Consider the following 15,681-nt stretch of genomic DNA (forward strand, 5'->3'; position numbering starts at 1 on the left):
TGAATGGATAAAGAAGATGTCGTACATATACACAATGGAATATTACTCAGCCATAAACAGGAACAAAACTGGGTCATTTGTAGACATGTGGATGGACCTAGAGTCTGTCATACAGAATGAAGTAAGTCAGAAAGAGAAAAACAAATATCATATATCAATGCATATATGTGGAATCTAGAAAAATGGTACAGATGAACCTATTTGCAGGGCAGGGATAGAGACGCAGACGAAGAGAATGGATAGGGGGACACAGAGGGGGAAGTGGGGGTGGGATGAACTGGGAGATTAGGATTGATGTATATACACTAACTACCGTGTGTAAAATAGATAGCTAGTGGGAATCTGCTATAAAGCACAGGGAGCTCAGCTCGGTTCTCTGTGATGACCTAGAGGGGTGGGATGGGGGGTGGGTGGGTGGGAGGGAGGTCCAAAAGGGAGGGGATATAGGTATATGTATAGCTGATTCAGTTCGTTGTACAGCAGAAACGAACACAACATTGTAAAGCAATTATACTCCAATAAAAAATAATAATAAATAAATAAATATTGATATGAGGGAAAACACATACACACAAGCGATTGTAGGATATCAACTTTTTAATTTAGAAAGAGTAATCAAGCAATTATCAGGGAGAAAAGATATGCCTCACCAAGTCTCTCAATAGCACTGGCCACCCACGTGGCTCCTCTGCCCTCATCAAGCGGAAATGGACTTACTTGATGTCACACAGAAGGGCCACACCTCTCAAGATCCAGTGATCTGGGGACATGACTGTTCGCAAATACACCACGGTGATGAAGGTCAAGTCAGTTCGCCTCGGTTTCTTGTAAATAGGACACACATACAGCTTGGGGTCCTTGGGCGCTGTGGAATTAATGGCGAAGATGTGCAGCACGGGCAGCTGCGTGAAGAGCACCTTGGGGGTGGATTCCGTGAGCTTCCCGTTCCGTCTGTCCCAGGCTGCTCCATCCAAGTACAGCCCATAAATATACACACCTTCCTGGAAGAACCAAGCGTAAGGTAACAGGAATTTTTTTTAAAAATTAGGTGCTGTGAGATGGGCATCCAATACTGTAAAAAAGGTTGTCAGTTTGGAAAGAAAATGTACACCAATCTTAAAACACTACCAGAAGAAGAAAACACCACTGGACGCATTCCAGTGAAATACTGAGCCCAGTGTTCCCCTGTGGCATAGCTTGAGGCTATTAGTGCTGTTGAAATGTTCCTATTACTGGAGATTTGAGCCTGGGGGTGGCCTGCCTGGGACTGCGAACTTAGCCAGCAGCACCAAATCGCCTCTGCAGGGCGATGAAAGTGTCTGACAGGGGTGGTGGGAGCACAGAACAGGACTCAGAGCTGGATGCCACTCGGGATCTCAGCCTACGCTGGCCAAGCCAATACGTGGCTCTAATTTCATCTCGGTTGTCGGATCTAGTGAGACGAGCAGCCAGATCTGACGAGCAGCCAGGTCTGGCCAGCAGGGGTTCGAGCACCCTCAGAGGCTGGGTATGGTAGAGGGAGAGCAGGTGTGATGGGTGTAGGGGGAGGGCGGTGAGGGCGGTGAGAATTGGTCCAAGAGTGGCTGACCTCATCCTTGTGTCTCTGTCATTCACACAGTAGGACCTGCCCTCAAGGGCCTCATTTAATCAGGAGACAAGACACACACACACACACACACACACACACACACACAGAACAAAATGTAGAAGACATGACTTGAATACCAGCACACGCTTGTTAGAGGGGCTGCCTGATGAATAGCACTGACTGAGGCTAAGTGCAGTGACTTGAGGTGAAAGGTCAGTAAGGGCTGGAATGCTCGGGGACCCTTGTGGAGGAGATGGCCTTGAAGGGTGGGCTGCGTTTGGAAAGATAGAGGAGAAAGGGTGGGCATCCCAGGGAGGAGCAATACTGCAAAGGAAGGCACGATGAGCAGCAAAGCCCAAGCATTTTATAATATGTAGCAGCAGGTTCAATGGTTATGAAAAATAAGTTAGGGCTTAACTGTGGAAGAGTGTAGATGCCAGACTGAAGAGCGTGAACTTTATTCTGTAGGCAGCGGGGAGCCATAGAACATGTACTCAGGAAGAAAAAAGTCTAAAGGGAATCACGGTGGAGACTCCAATAATCACGTAAGATCATAAGATATACTTATGTAGAAGATGGTGACCAGGTTTCCATTTCCAGTGAGGGTAGGGTAAGGGGAAGTAAACGTAGATTATAATAAAAGAGAGGGAGATTAGCTGCAAAATGTTTTCTGGAATCCCTCATGTGGGCTAACAGTATAAGAACCATACTTTTTGAACCAAACCCTGAAGTACATGATTTGACAGTAAAACCATGGGCAATCCCAGAAAATCAGGACATATGATACCATCATTAAGTCAGCAGGTGACAACAGCCACATGAAAATACAACCACTTAGGCATCATCCAATAGTAAACCGTATCCTTTTAGGCTCCTTTCACTCTAAGACCTTTACAAAGTCGTAGTTAGAAGGTGTTTGGATGGAATAGTCTCTTGCAAAAACTCATGTCCACCTAGAAGCTCAGCACGTGACTATTTGGAAATAGAACCTTTGCAGATGTAATTAGTTAAGGTCATAGTGGACGAGTATATGACTGGAGTTCTTATAAGAAGAGGAGAAGATACACAGAGATACACACAGGGAAGGAGGCCACGTGATGAGGTAGGCAGGGGTTGGAGTGATGCAGCTACAAAGTCAGGGAGCACCAAGGTCTGCCAGCAGCCACCAGAAGCTAGGTGAGGGCCATGGAGCAGATTCTCCCTCAGAGCCTTCAGAAGAAACCAACCTTGCCAATGCCCTGATTTTGGACTTCTGGCCTCCTGAACTCTGAGAAAATAAATTCCTGTTGTTTTAAGTCACCCAGTTTGTGCTACTCTGTTACAACAGCCTTAGGAAACTGATACAGATCTTGGTACCAGGAAACAGGATGCTGCTGTAACAAATACCGAAAAAGCTGGAAGAATTTTGAAGGCATAGTTGAAAAAGCCTATGTTTCCTTGAATCTAGAGATTGTTGGTGGAAATATGGAGGTTAAAGGTGCTTCTTCTGGTGGGATCTCAGACAAAAATAAGGACCATGTTATTGGAAACTGGAAGAATGGTGATCCTTGTTATGAAGTGGCAAAAAGGGCCAGAACTTGGAAATCATCTGGTCCAGCCCCCTGATTTGACAGCCGAGAGAATAAGGATCAGAGAAAGGGAAGAAGGAACTAAGATTTACTGAATATCTATGTGGGGTCTGGAACCAAGCCTAAATGATCCCACTGAAGTCTCCCAGCTATCTTTACTGAGGTTGAATCATCATCCTCATTTTACAGATGAAGAAGTTGAGGCTCAAAAGAGTTAAAGAACTAGCCCGAGTTCAAAGGGCAGGTAAGTGTCCAAGCAGTGGCTCCCAGGGGTGTCTGCTTATCTTAGAGCGTCTGCCCTTCCGCCACCCAGGTGTCCTTCCACACAGGGTCCTGCAGCTCTTGCCAATTCTGTGAGTACCCCACAGAAGTGGATGGAGACGGGTGGAAAATCCTTTTCAGCAAACACAAGTGTAACTCGTAATTACAAAGAAATGCAGTCTGGGGAGTTCCCAGTGCTTGTCATTCATTCCCACTCTGGCAAATGCTGGAAGTGTTGGCATGGAGGTCTCCAGGTCACAACCGAGGAAACCCTCGCTGCAAAGGCAAAGGACTTAACGGAGACACTTATAGGTCAGTGTTCAGCAGAACTTGAACTTTGAGCCCCAGCTCCAGAACTGTTCCTGCTGTTGCCCATTGGCACCTACCGCAGGGGGTGACATGATCTCCTCCTTGGTCTGCCGCAGAACTTCGTTGTGAATGGTCACGGAGTCCAGGGCCCAGCCTTTGTGGGCGCGGGTCACTTCCTGTCTCATTGCCGTGAGGAAGCCTTAAAAAAAGAGAAAGAAATGATTCTGATGCCTTGGTGCAGTCCACTCTAGAAACAAGAAGGGGGTCATGTTAGTTGCTTGTCCACCTCCAGATGCGTGCCCACCCAAGAGGAGTTGAGATCAGGCCTCAGGGGGGAGATTTCTTTCAGTGTTTTGTTTCAATGAGCTAAATACGCCTTGCCAGCTGACAGCAGGAAAGCAGCACCCTCTCTGCCTCAGACAAGGTCTTGGTTTAAAATTCTCCTGGGATTTCAACCACTCAGGTCTCCTAAGGGTTGTAACCCAGTGCTAGCCTATAGTCTCTGAAGATCCAGTATCTAGGAATAAGACTGAAATGGTCAAATATTCTGAGACCAGCATTCCAATTAAAACTTGAATCAAACCATTATCAGCGTCTTTTTGCTATTATGGAACAATTTCATTTAGTCTAAGGAAATAAGGCATAATGCCAACATAGAAAGCCCGACTTTCAGTTTGATCAAACAAAGCAATCACACTGGAAAGGAAAGCTCCGTGTTTTAATGTGCATAATACAGTTATTTTAAGACAATACATGGTTCTGTATATTGTGGGCTTTCTTTTAACCTAGTATTTGCAAATCGTGCCATTCAATTCAATAAGAGAAGTTTACCTTGTAAAGCAGCATTTGATGTTTAAAAAGTATACCTTAAACTTCAACATGGACTTCAAAATCTTAGGAAAATTTATCTGTGACCTATATATTATATTTTGGCCTCCATGTTAATACTGGAAACCATGAGGCCCTTTACTCATAATCATGAATAGATTTTGGAACCTGTGTGCCCCTACTACTCCTAGATTTGTGAACTCTGAGAACTTTACTGCACAAACCACCACATAAGTGATAATATTTTATCAGGTTTGAATGGGAGTGGAAAGAAGAGGGGAAGTTACAAGGCGTAATGGCAGGCGGTGAGTTAATATCCCTTGGAATTAGAGAGCAAGAATAGGACCCTAGCCTGCTTAGTGAGAAAGTCAAGTTCTCTCCATTCTCAAGCCCCTCCCTCATTATTAAATTAGACACTTGGGGAGGCCCTCCTTCATTCATTCATTCATTCATTTGTTAAACCTCTTAGGAGTGGCCACCATGTACCAGGTACTGCTCTAGGTGAGATGCCCACAATGATGAAGAGGCCACCCATGAGCCCTGCATTCAAGGAGCCCAGTCTAGAGGGAACGTAGACATACAACACGACGTCGTTATGAGTAAAGAGGTGAGAACAACGTGGACCACTCGGGAAGACAACTCAGGGAAGGCTGAATTGAGAAGATGAAGTTGAAGATGAGTCTTGAAAGGATACGTAGGAGTTTTCCAGATGGGACGATTCCAGTTAGAGGAAGAGCACGTGCAAAGGCATGCAGGTCTAGGCTAAAGGTGAGGAAACGATGGCAGATGAGGTTAGAACAAAGGTAGAGGCAGGATTTTTCAGGGTCAGAGTTTGGACCTGGTGACTCTGTGTATGGTGGGAAGCCAGAACAAAGGTAGAGGCAGGATTTTTCAGGGTCAGAGTTTGGACCTGGTGACTCTGTGGATGGTGGGAAGCCAGAACAAAGGTAGAGGCAGGATTTTTCAGGGTCAGAGTTTGGACCTGGTGACTCTGTGGATGGTGGGAAGCCACTGAATATTTGAAGCAGGCACATAATCTGGTTGTATTTGCATCTTATAAAGTCTACTCAGAGTCCTCACCAAAACAGAATTTGGGTGCTCAAGAAGAACCCTTGCAGTAATCCAAAAGAAAAGTTGGTCAATCAACCAGAGTAGCTGATTGAAGGACTTTTATAAGTGATTCTTATAAGGTCGTAGTTTCATAAAACCAAGAGTGCCAGCTGGTCAAGGCCCATCCGTACTCTACGTGTGGAGTCACTTGAGGTGATCTGATCAGTGTGATTATGTTGACTTCCATATTAAATACTGGGGATCCCATTTTTTAGTAGTTAACATGTTGTGTGTTTGGTAGTCAGGTATATATGACCACAATAATAAAATCCAATTCTCCCTTCTAAGCAACTCTATGAAAATGTCATTTTCATCACTCAACATTAAGCTTGCATTCACATGGAGTATCAGACACCGTGTATCCAAGTAGAGTACCTGGAATTAAATTGGTCCTATTTTATGATATTTTAAAATTCATCACTGATCAATGAATCTATCACTACAAGGTCATAATGCACAAGGCATGAATCCTGGTCTTGACCGTCCATCTGTACTAGTTGAATAACTGGATTTTTCTACTATATTTTAAGTTCCAAATAAATTGCAAATTTGACCTCATTCCATATGGCACTCAGGACAATGCCATAGGTGCCAGGGGAGGGATGAGAGGGGTTCTTTCTTATGTAACACACCCGGGACAAAGACTTCAGTCATTGGTGGAGAGCTCTGAAAAACTCTAGTGTGGTTAAGGAGAGACCATCTTCTCTCTTCTCCCTCCTGGGGAATTTGCATGATGTTGCCTAGCTGACTTCAACAATAAGCCTCTTAATGTTTAGGAAGCACTCTTGGCATGTCAGTAGATGAAATCTAGAATCCATATTACCTTGAGCTATTAAGAAAGGAAAATGTTAAATAAATAATTTGAGGCCTGAGAGTGGAGGGTAGGAAACTGTTCCATGGGTCATTCCCCCTCAGAACATGAAGATACATTTTTTTTTCAAGTCTTGATACTTTTTTTAGCCTCCTAAAAAGAAGAACATGATCTTGCAGAATTCAGACCGTAGTGAATCCACTGAATTGCTCTTTATTGAATTTAAAACATGAATGACCATCTTTCTTGTAGACTGATATCAAGTCTAATGGAATCAAAATCTCTTGTTTTCTGAAGCCTATATAATTTTAAAAGACTATTGATATATTTTTCTTTATAAAAGCTTGAATAGTGGTACTATTGTCTTGGCATTAATTTAATTTTAATAATTCTTAAAACAAACTTCAATCGTCAGTGGTGGAAAAGTGATTCAGATGTTCATGTGTTTGACTCAGAAGAGAGAAACAAAAAGTTGGGGAAAGTCCTCAACAAAAGTAACCTATTCTTTATGAGATTTAACCACCCACAGGAAAATGGGTGATTTAACTATTCAAACACCTGAGTAACATGTGGGCTAACTGAAGTGCTTTAAAAATTTTTTTGCCTTCCAACTCATACAGCGTAATGAATTCTTGTCAAGCTTGTTCTTTCAAGAAATACACTTTAGGGACTTCCCTGGTGGCACAGTGGTTAAGACTCTGCACTCCAATGCAGGGGGCCTGGGTTCGATCCCTGGCCAGGGAACTAGATCCCACATGCATGCCGCAACTAAGAGTTCACATGCCACACCTAAGGAGCCCGCCTGCCACAACTAAGGAGCTGGCGAGCCACACCTAAGGAGCCTGCCTGATACTACTAAGACCCAGCACAACCAAATAAATAAATAAATAAAACATCTTCCCAGCAATCAATAAAAAACATTAAAAATTTATATATATATAAGAAACGCACTTTAAATCTTGGATCATACTTTGGAAACTCAGGTCTAAAATAACACTTGTTATGTCTTAATTCCTATAATAGTCCTGACCCAACATTTCAGCAAACAAATTACTGTTGTTTGACATGTGCAATCAGTCGGCTTGAAGAAAGCCACAGAAGGCTTTCGGTATCAATTCAAACAACGTCTTGGAAGAGATAAAAGAAATAACTAATCAGGAAGGTTGCTCTTCTCAGTTTTACAAGTTGGTTGGTATTCTGTAATGATGGTCCTATAGGCAATGCTTTTTTTTTCTTTATGTAATGGGCTTATGGTTGTTCAGTATTTCCTGTCTTATCAGTTACTAAGCCTCCCGTTAGCATCTTGGAAGATGAGGACAAATGCTGTTCCTGCCATAACTTTATGACAGGCAGTTTTTTTCCCTAAATGAGAGGCAAATGTGGTTCATTGGTAAGTTAAATAAAAGGTCAGAAATCATTAAACAAAGATGGGGATGATCCACCCACTTGAATAAAAATGCCCCAGGGACCCTTCCTGACGCTTTGCTCGATGCTGTAAGGCAGGAATCTTAAACTTGGCTGAAAATGAGAAATATCTGGAAAGTCTTTAAAACTCCCGCTTCCCAAGCCATAGCCCGGATCAATAAAATCAGAATCTCTAGAGGTGGGACCAGGCTTCACTACTGTTTTTGTTTTTTTTTTTTTGCGGTACGCGGGCCTCTGACTGTTGTGGCCTCTCCCGCTGCGGAGCACAGGCTCCGGACGCGCAGGCTCAGCGGCCATGGCTCATGGGCCCAGCCGCTCCGCGGCATGTGGGATCCTCCTGGACCAGGGCACGAACCTGCCTCCCCTGCATCAGCAGGCGGACTCCCAACCACTGTGCCACCAGGGAAGCCCTTCACTCCGGTTTTAAGGCAGGGCTTCTCAAACTTTAATGTTCATACTTATCACCAGGGGAAGGAACACTTACTAAAACACCAGTTCTGATTTGGTAGGTAGGTCGAGGGTAGGTCCTGAGGTTCTGCATTTCTATCAAGCTCCCAGGTGATGCCGCTCCTGCTGGCTGGTGGACAACATACTGGGTGGCAATGGTCTAAGGCCCAGGTTCCTCACACATTAAAATGACCAAAGGAGCTTTTAAAATTAACTGTAAAGAGTCTAGAGGTCTTATCCCCAGAGGTTCTGATGTTGCTGGTCTGGGGCCCCAGGGATTAGCATCTATTAAAAGCTCCCCAGGTGATTCTACTGTGCAGGCAGGGCTGAGAACCTCTGCTCTGTAAAAAGATCTGCATGACAGGACAATGAGCGATCACGGACCCGTATTTGTTTTCAGAACAAATTTGACAAGTGGGAAGAGAAATGCCCCATGATACAAGCAAAATATTAGGAAGGCTGTCAGTAATACGAGCTGACTCTTTCCAGAGTCCCCTGAGATGCATGTATTCTCTGAAATGTCCTTAATGCAGGACACAGTTGGCTCTGGCAAAACCTGAGTACAAGCCAGAGAGCTCGGGCTAATTCTCTTGGCCGGGTTGGGATCAGCTAACCCCGCCATGTCTCATGTGCCCAAATGTACTTCCCTGCACTGCTTTACCTTCTCCATCCCTTCTCTGCTACTTTATGCTTCCTCTCCCTCGACCCAACCTCGTACCTCTCCCCTCCCTCCCAACCTTTCCACTGTTCCCTCTGGAGTGGTTCTGTGGTTAACAGACTCTCCCACATCTTCCACCTCTTCACAGAACATTCTCTCCATCTTCTTGCCCTTACTGGAACCTGTCAACTCTGAAGACACTGTCCTCCCCATTTGTCCCTCCACCTTTGATGAAAATCTTTGCAGCTTTAACAACCACACCCTCTGGCCCCATGCTCCTCCCCTCACTGTCCCTGCCAAGTGCCCACCTGCCCCCACTCACTGAGCCTCCTGCCACCTTCTGGGTCTCTTCAGTATCCCACTCAGCATCCTGACCTCTCAGTTCCTTGACCTCATCATTTCTGAAGACCTTCTCAACTCCACCCCCTTCTCTCCACTTGCCCAGCAAACCCCCAGTGCTAAATGAATCCAAATGTCCTCCTTCTTTTACCTATTCCAGGCTGCTGAACAATACTGAGACCATCACACAGTTGCCACCACGGTTTAGCCATCACCAGCCTCGACGGGATAGTCAAAGTCACTGAGGAATCCTTTCCTTAGCCCTCTTCCTCAAATTTCTGCCACTCTGCTTAAACCTCTCCTCTAACACCTTCTTGCTCCTGAGGTCACTTTGCCTCCTTAGTCAAAGAGAAAATAGAAAGCATCAGATGGGAATTCTCTCAACTTCTTGCCACCAAACCAACAAACTCACTTGCATTCCTTCCTTGTTATCCTTATCACAATGGGTGAGGTGTCCCTCCTCCTGCTTGGAGTGCATCTCTCCACTTGGGAGCCATCCCCTCCTGCCTCTTTTACCCCTCTCTTGTATCCTTGTTCTCTCTCTCTCTCCTGGCTCCTTCCCACCAGTATTTGAATGGGCTCAAGCCTGTCCTGTCATTACAAGAAGAAGGAAGAAAATGTTTTCTTCTTACAGCTGCTCCTCCAACTTGCTTCTCCTCTTCCAAGCCAAATTTCTTGAGAGAATTACCCATGTTGTCCATCCTCATTCTCTGTCTCTCCATTTCCTGGTCCCTCACTCACCCTGCAATCTCGTTCCTCCACCTCCCCACCCACTCCACTGAGACTTCTCTTGCCAGTTGTCTCCTTGCTGATGAAGCCATCTGACCACTTTTGGCCCTATCTTACTTGACCTCTGGCAGCATCTGTCCTTCCTTCCTCCCCTCCCCTCTCATCTTCCACCACACTATGCATTCCTGGTTTCCCTCTTTCAAGCTGTTAGGATGTTAGGGGACTCGCTACAAGGGTCAGGGGGATCTGGAGGGTGGTGATGTACAAGCAAATATAGCAGAATCCTGGTGAGGATGGTTTGGGAGGAAGATGAACAGATGGTGGTACTGGTGAGGTTCACAGGAGGATGGGATATTCTATGATGGCAGTTGGAAGTAAGAATCAGAAGCTAACACTGGGACTTTCGATGAATCAGTCCGTAAGTAGAGACGAATAGTTGCATCTATGCAAATGGCTGAGGTCATCAGTGAAGGGACCAGGGCCAAGGGCAGAACTTGCCTGAGAAGAGGCCACAAAGTGGGCTGAGAAGCAACCCCCTGAGAGGTAGGAGGAGAACCGAAGAAGGTGATGGATGGAAACCAAGGTATGAAGTGAAGTTAGCAGGAAGGTCACTAGATTTGGTGGCCTTGGAGACAGCAGTTTCAGTATAGTGATGAAGCTGGCCAGATTACAAGGGCCTAGAGGATTAGTAAGGAAGGTAACCGTGGGCAGAGACCAGAATTACAAGGGATGTGGTTGAGACTGAAGCCAGTGCATCTAAGTGTCTCCCCCACAAAGGCAAGAAGGATGGGTTGTTATTCACTTGGAGGCATTTCTAAGGTGTCAACAGTCCTTCTCTGGTTCTGGGATTCGGGGTCAGGGTAGTGAGTGCTATCACCCAAATTGAGGTTTGGAGGCCTGAGAGGTTCCTTCAGACATTAGGGGCAGCTCTGGTTTGGCAAACAGCAGCTCGGGCACACGCTTAGGATTGTTACAAGATTAGAAGAAATCCCCAGACCCTTCCAATGCTAAAGTTCTATTAATAACCCTGGTGCACTCTTCTGCCCAACAAACATCATGCTTTTATCACCACCCTCAAGGCAAGCATTCAGAAATCGCTGGTAGCTGCCGACGTTGCCCTGAAAACAAACACACAGGCAAGAGGTTGTAGGTGATTTTTACAAGAACAAAAGATAACGGGACAAAAATTATCCATCTCCTTGCTTCAGTAAAATCTCCTCTAACTGAAAATCTTGATGTGTAGTAGTGAGTACTAAGCTGTCGCTGATTTCTGCTGCAACAGACGGGCGTGGCTGGTCAAGACACTGAGGAACAAAACAAGAAAAACTAGCACAGTCTGGCATCCGGATGGCATCACGTTCCAGATTGAGTTAAACATTTGGAAAACAATGATATTGCACCGTTCACCCTCACATCGAGGTGTGAGACCTCGAGAGCACGTCCAGCCTCTGCCGCCCTTTCCTTAGCAGCGCCTGCGAGTCATGCCGCACATCGAACGGCAAAGCGAGGCTATCGATGAAGAGGTTCTGGAAGTGGAACGCAGGCAATCCGCTGGCTTGAAGTCAGGCTCATGACCACTCATAATCTTTAAGTTTAAACACATCCCTACCTATGACACAGACACACAGACACACACACACACACACACACACACACAAATCAGAATCTCAATCACGTGTGCATGACGCTCTGAAAAGGTACACCTGTGGGAACAAGCGACCACAGAAATCCTTTGAAAACCCTGAGCAGCACAGTCTTAAACAATATGTGAGTGTGTGTGCCAGTGACTGCTGGGAAGCCCCAGTGGAACACAAAGGTTCTACTGGGCCTGAGTAATCTGCTGGGAGGCAAATGAATGCACTGCCCAAAGCCGTGTCATTGAACAGATGCTACAGGGTCATGGGTACAGGGAGCTTGACCACTTTAATAATCAAATCTAATTACCACCTGACTGAGCTCGTCCTTTGCTACAGAAATGATTGTGAAGGGGGCTGAACGTACCAGATTAGTTCCAGGGTGGCTGGCTGACCCAGCCTCTTCCGTATGACAAAATATCAGGCTACCATAAGGGGACGGAGCAGCGTGAGCTCAGACACAGACTAGGGGGCAAACAGGGCCTGTCACCTGTCCCTGCGGTGGTGTGCGCCTCAAAGTGACTTAGGCTTGGGGGGCACTCACCGGAGGCATGATGGGAAACACACATCAGATCGTATCAGATGCCACATTAACATTATAAGAACACAAAACAAATGGTCATAGGTGAAAAGAACATTTTCAAGTGTTTTAAAGTCTAGGTAATTTTCACTAGACATATTTGTGATGAAACCATGACCTCTTTTCAAACTGCATTGTGTTTTACTTAAACGTGGTTTTTAAAAAATTAAATAATTTATTTAAACGTTTTGAGCCAAAAAAAAATTATTTCATTGAAGGGGACTGGATTAGAAGATATAAAACCCAGGAGACACATCATATTGAGAAATCAGTCACAGGTGTCAAAAGGTGATCAGAGAGGCTTGCTGTAATCTCTATGCTTTCCAGATTTGGCCAGGTGAGATGGAACAGAAAGTGATTTGTCTCTCATGTCAAGAGAAGGAAAAGGAAGCAGAGAAATGATTAGTATGTAGGGAAAGTTGACCTCCACTCTTCTGTGCTACAAACAGAAAGCAATCACAGATAAGGGTATGTGTCTGGAGCTCGCGTGTAAAGGTAGGATGCTCGAATAAGTCCAAGACTTTCTGAGACATGGAGAGCCATGAGAGAAAGAATCAAAGCTCAGTTTAAGAACAGAAATGAAGAAAAAAAAAAACGAGAAAGGATTAGTATTATTACAAGTAAAGACAAATAAGAAAACTGATTTGTATTTATATTTCTTTAAATGTTGCTCTGGTTTGTAGTATATCTTAAGAAATAGTAACAAAGATTAGTTCGTATTAATACTTGGCTATTGAAAGTCACATTTCTAATGGGACAAAGCAATCACTCAAAGAGATTGTGTGCTGTGATATATGACTTAGCTACGTCTATGGAAAGCCAGGGATGAACCAACCCCACTCCCTTGGCTTCTAAATATCAAAACTACACTTCATGTTCTCACTTTTTAAAAATATCACTGATCCTCACCCCTTTGCCAAACCCCAAGTCTGCCAACACACCTCCCCACCTGGATGTCCCACCAGCACAAGCTGACAAATCCAGAGCTCCCTGCCCTTCCTCCCAGTTGGCCCCTCTACCAATGCTCCCTGTCTTGTACCTGGCCTTCGGTCTCAGCCACTGCCAGTCCCCGCTCTCTCAAAGGTCCCCATTTAATCACTCCAGCAAATCTGCCTCCTTCTCTGCACCTGGTTAAGGTCTCAGGCTCTCTCCCCTGGATCCGGTAAAAGCCTCAGCGCTGTGGACATCCTTCTTTCAGTCGACAGTCTGCCTCCACCTGGGGTTATCTTGTGATCTTTGGTGACTTGCTGTTGCCTTTATGATGCAGCCCAAGCTCCCCTGGAACACTTCACACCCCAGCCTCACTCCGCAACACCCCTGCTCCTGCTTCCCAAGCTTGGGCCACATTGGGCTTCTCTCCCTGGACATGCCTTGTCTCTGCTCTGGCCTCTGCCTGGGATGCTCTTGTCTCCAGTCCCTGCCTCTGCAAACTCTGCTCACTGCCTCCCGTGGGAAGCTCTTCTCAAGCTTTGCCTTGGCAGAATTGATCTTTCTCTCCTCTGTGCTAGTGTGGTGCTTCGTCCTCACTGGGTGGAGCATTTATCAAATTATGTTGAAGTTGCTAATATTTCTGTCCTACCAACCAGATTATGGACTCCTTTAGGGCAGGAATTAGGTCTCAAATCTCTCTCTATTGAAAGCACCTAGCAGAGGGGCTGGCAAATGAAAGGTGGTTGAACAATCCTAGTTAAGTTAAATACTATTTCTTCAGACTCCCAAGCCAGGAATTCCCTGGTGACAACTTACTCAAATTGAGGGCTGGTAAGGAGGAAAGAGACCATAAGTAGACACACAAAATCTGAGAACCATAATAAAAAAATTTCCTCCCAAAATTCAACGGAAATTCTGGGAGAAAAAGATAAGTGAAATCTGGGGGCTGTCCTTCACAAATCTAAATTCTTTCAACATAATAATGTACCATGTATAATCTAAGTTCATAAAAACCACCATGGTTAGTGTTTTAAATTTAGAAAATCTTAAGGCATTTGAAAATGCATGAAGTGAATGAATGTATGTGCCCAGAGGACAAATAAATGTCTACTATTTATTGAAGTATTATTTATACAAAGAAAAGTGCACAAATCATAAGTACACCGCTCCAGGAATTTTCACCAAGGGAATACAGCCCTGTAACCAAGATCCAGTTCAAGAAGCAGAACATTTCCAAACACCCAAAAGCCCCCTAGTGCTGTTTTGCAATCACTGCCCTCTCCCACAAGGGGAACCATTATTCTTACTTTTAAGATCTGTTTTGCCTGTTTCGATTCCTTGTATAAATGGAATCATACAATATGCATACATTACAATGTATACCTATGTGAACACTGTATACATACTTACAATGTGTTCTGTTTGACTTCCTTCACTTAATATTATTTTATGAGATTCAACCATACTGCTGTGAGTAACAATAATACACCCAAAATCTGTAAGTGTGAATGCTTCTTAAATTGTATAACTAATGGAGCTATAAGGTGCTGAACTGTAAGGACCCCAGCATCTCTTCACTCTAGCCAAGAATTACTTAAAAAAACTTTCCATGTTGTAGTAAGGCCCAAAATTGTCATGTTTCTAAACTTTTATGAACTCTATGAGATCTAGTCAGAAACTTATTCAGTAAATATTTCTAGAATGGAATGAAGGAATACATGCAGTGGAATCACAAAGCACTTTATCAGGGGAGAAAAAAAAAAAGCTGAGCAGGGACAGACTCCAGAAGTTCACTGAATAAAACTTTTGCCACATGATCAATTTTAAATCAGTCTCATCTTCTGAACTCTAGGCACATTTTTTTGCATATTTTGGTGCTTCGTTTTTGTCATTTTCATAAACATTTAAAAACAGGTTTGAACAAAACTCTTCCACTATTTCACATTGTCCTAACCACGGACTTGCTTGCTGAAGTGGGTGAGAAAAAAAAAAATGGAGTTTTGCCCCCATCTTGTGGAAGCAATATGGCAGGAAGAATTTCAGACTGAATTTGTAAAACAAATATAGCAGAAGCATCTGTTGGCCTCCAATTCTGAAAGCACACGTCCAGCATGCAGCAAGCCGTACCTCTGTGTTGTTCTGTATAACATACATTTATCACACAGTGCCACTACACAACTATCCACAACTTCCAAGTTTGCCTACTCTCCTATGAGCACCTACCTTGGGGATTAAAGAAACCGGTCATCCAAAACACACTGGGCCTCCCTTCAAATATCCAGGTGGAAAACTGAGCATTTCTTTCCAAGAGTTCAGTAAACCAGAAGCCCAGCGTGGATGAATCCCAGGACACTCTCTTCCAGATCTGAGGTATGCGAGCATCATACATATTGTCCAGAGCATCTCTCAAGTTCTGGAAAAGAGGTAAAGTTAAAATCTGAGGAAAAGAAAAACCAACAAAAGA

At 44.4% G+C, this 15,681-nt stretch overlaps 1 protein-coding gene across 22 annotated transcripts in view; it reads right to left on the minus strand.

Moving 5' to 3' along the window:
• Positions 1-579: 579 nt before the first annotated feature.
• Positions 580-15,681, minus strand: part of DNAH8 (dynein axonemal heavy chain 8) — a 327,555-nt gene continuing 312,453 nt past the window's right edge. For all 22 annotated transcript variants that reach the window (XM_067753082.1, XM_067753094.1, XM_067753083.1 and 19 more), the window contains 3 exons: positions 15,441-15,630; positions 3,804-3,925; positions 580-1,001 (listed from right to left, as the gene is read on the minus strand). In XM_067753082.1, the coding sequence (XP_067609183.1) occupies positions 714-1,001; positions 3,804-3,925; positions 15,441-15,630 (600 nt within the window). In that variant the 3' untranslated portion in view covers positions 580-713. The remainder of the gene's footprint in view (positions 1,002-3,803; positions 3,926-15,440; positions 15,631-15,681) is intronic.

Source organism: Pseudorca crassidens, chromosome 10 (genome assembly GCF_039906515.1).
Source record: "Pseudorca crassidens isolate mPseCra1 chromosome 10, mPseCra1.hap1, whole genome shotgun sequence".
In the NCBI taxonomy this organism is placed as follows: domain Eukaryota; kingdom Metazoa; phylum Chordata; class Mammalia; order Artiodactyla; family Delphinidae; genus Pseudorca; species Pseudorca crassidens.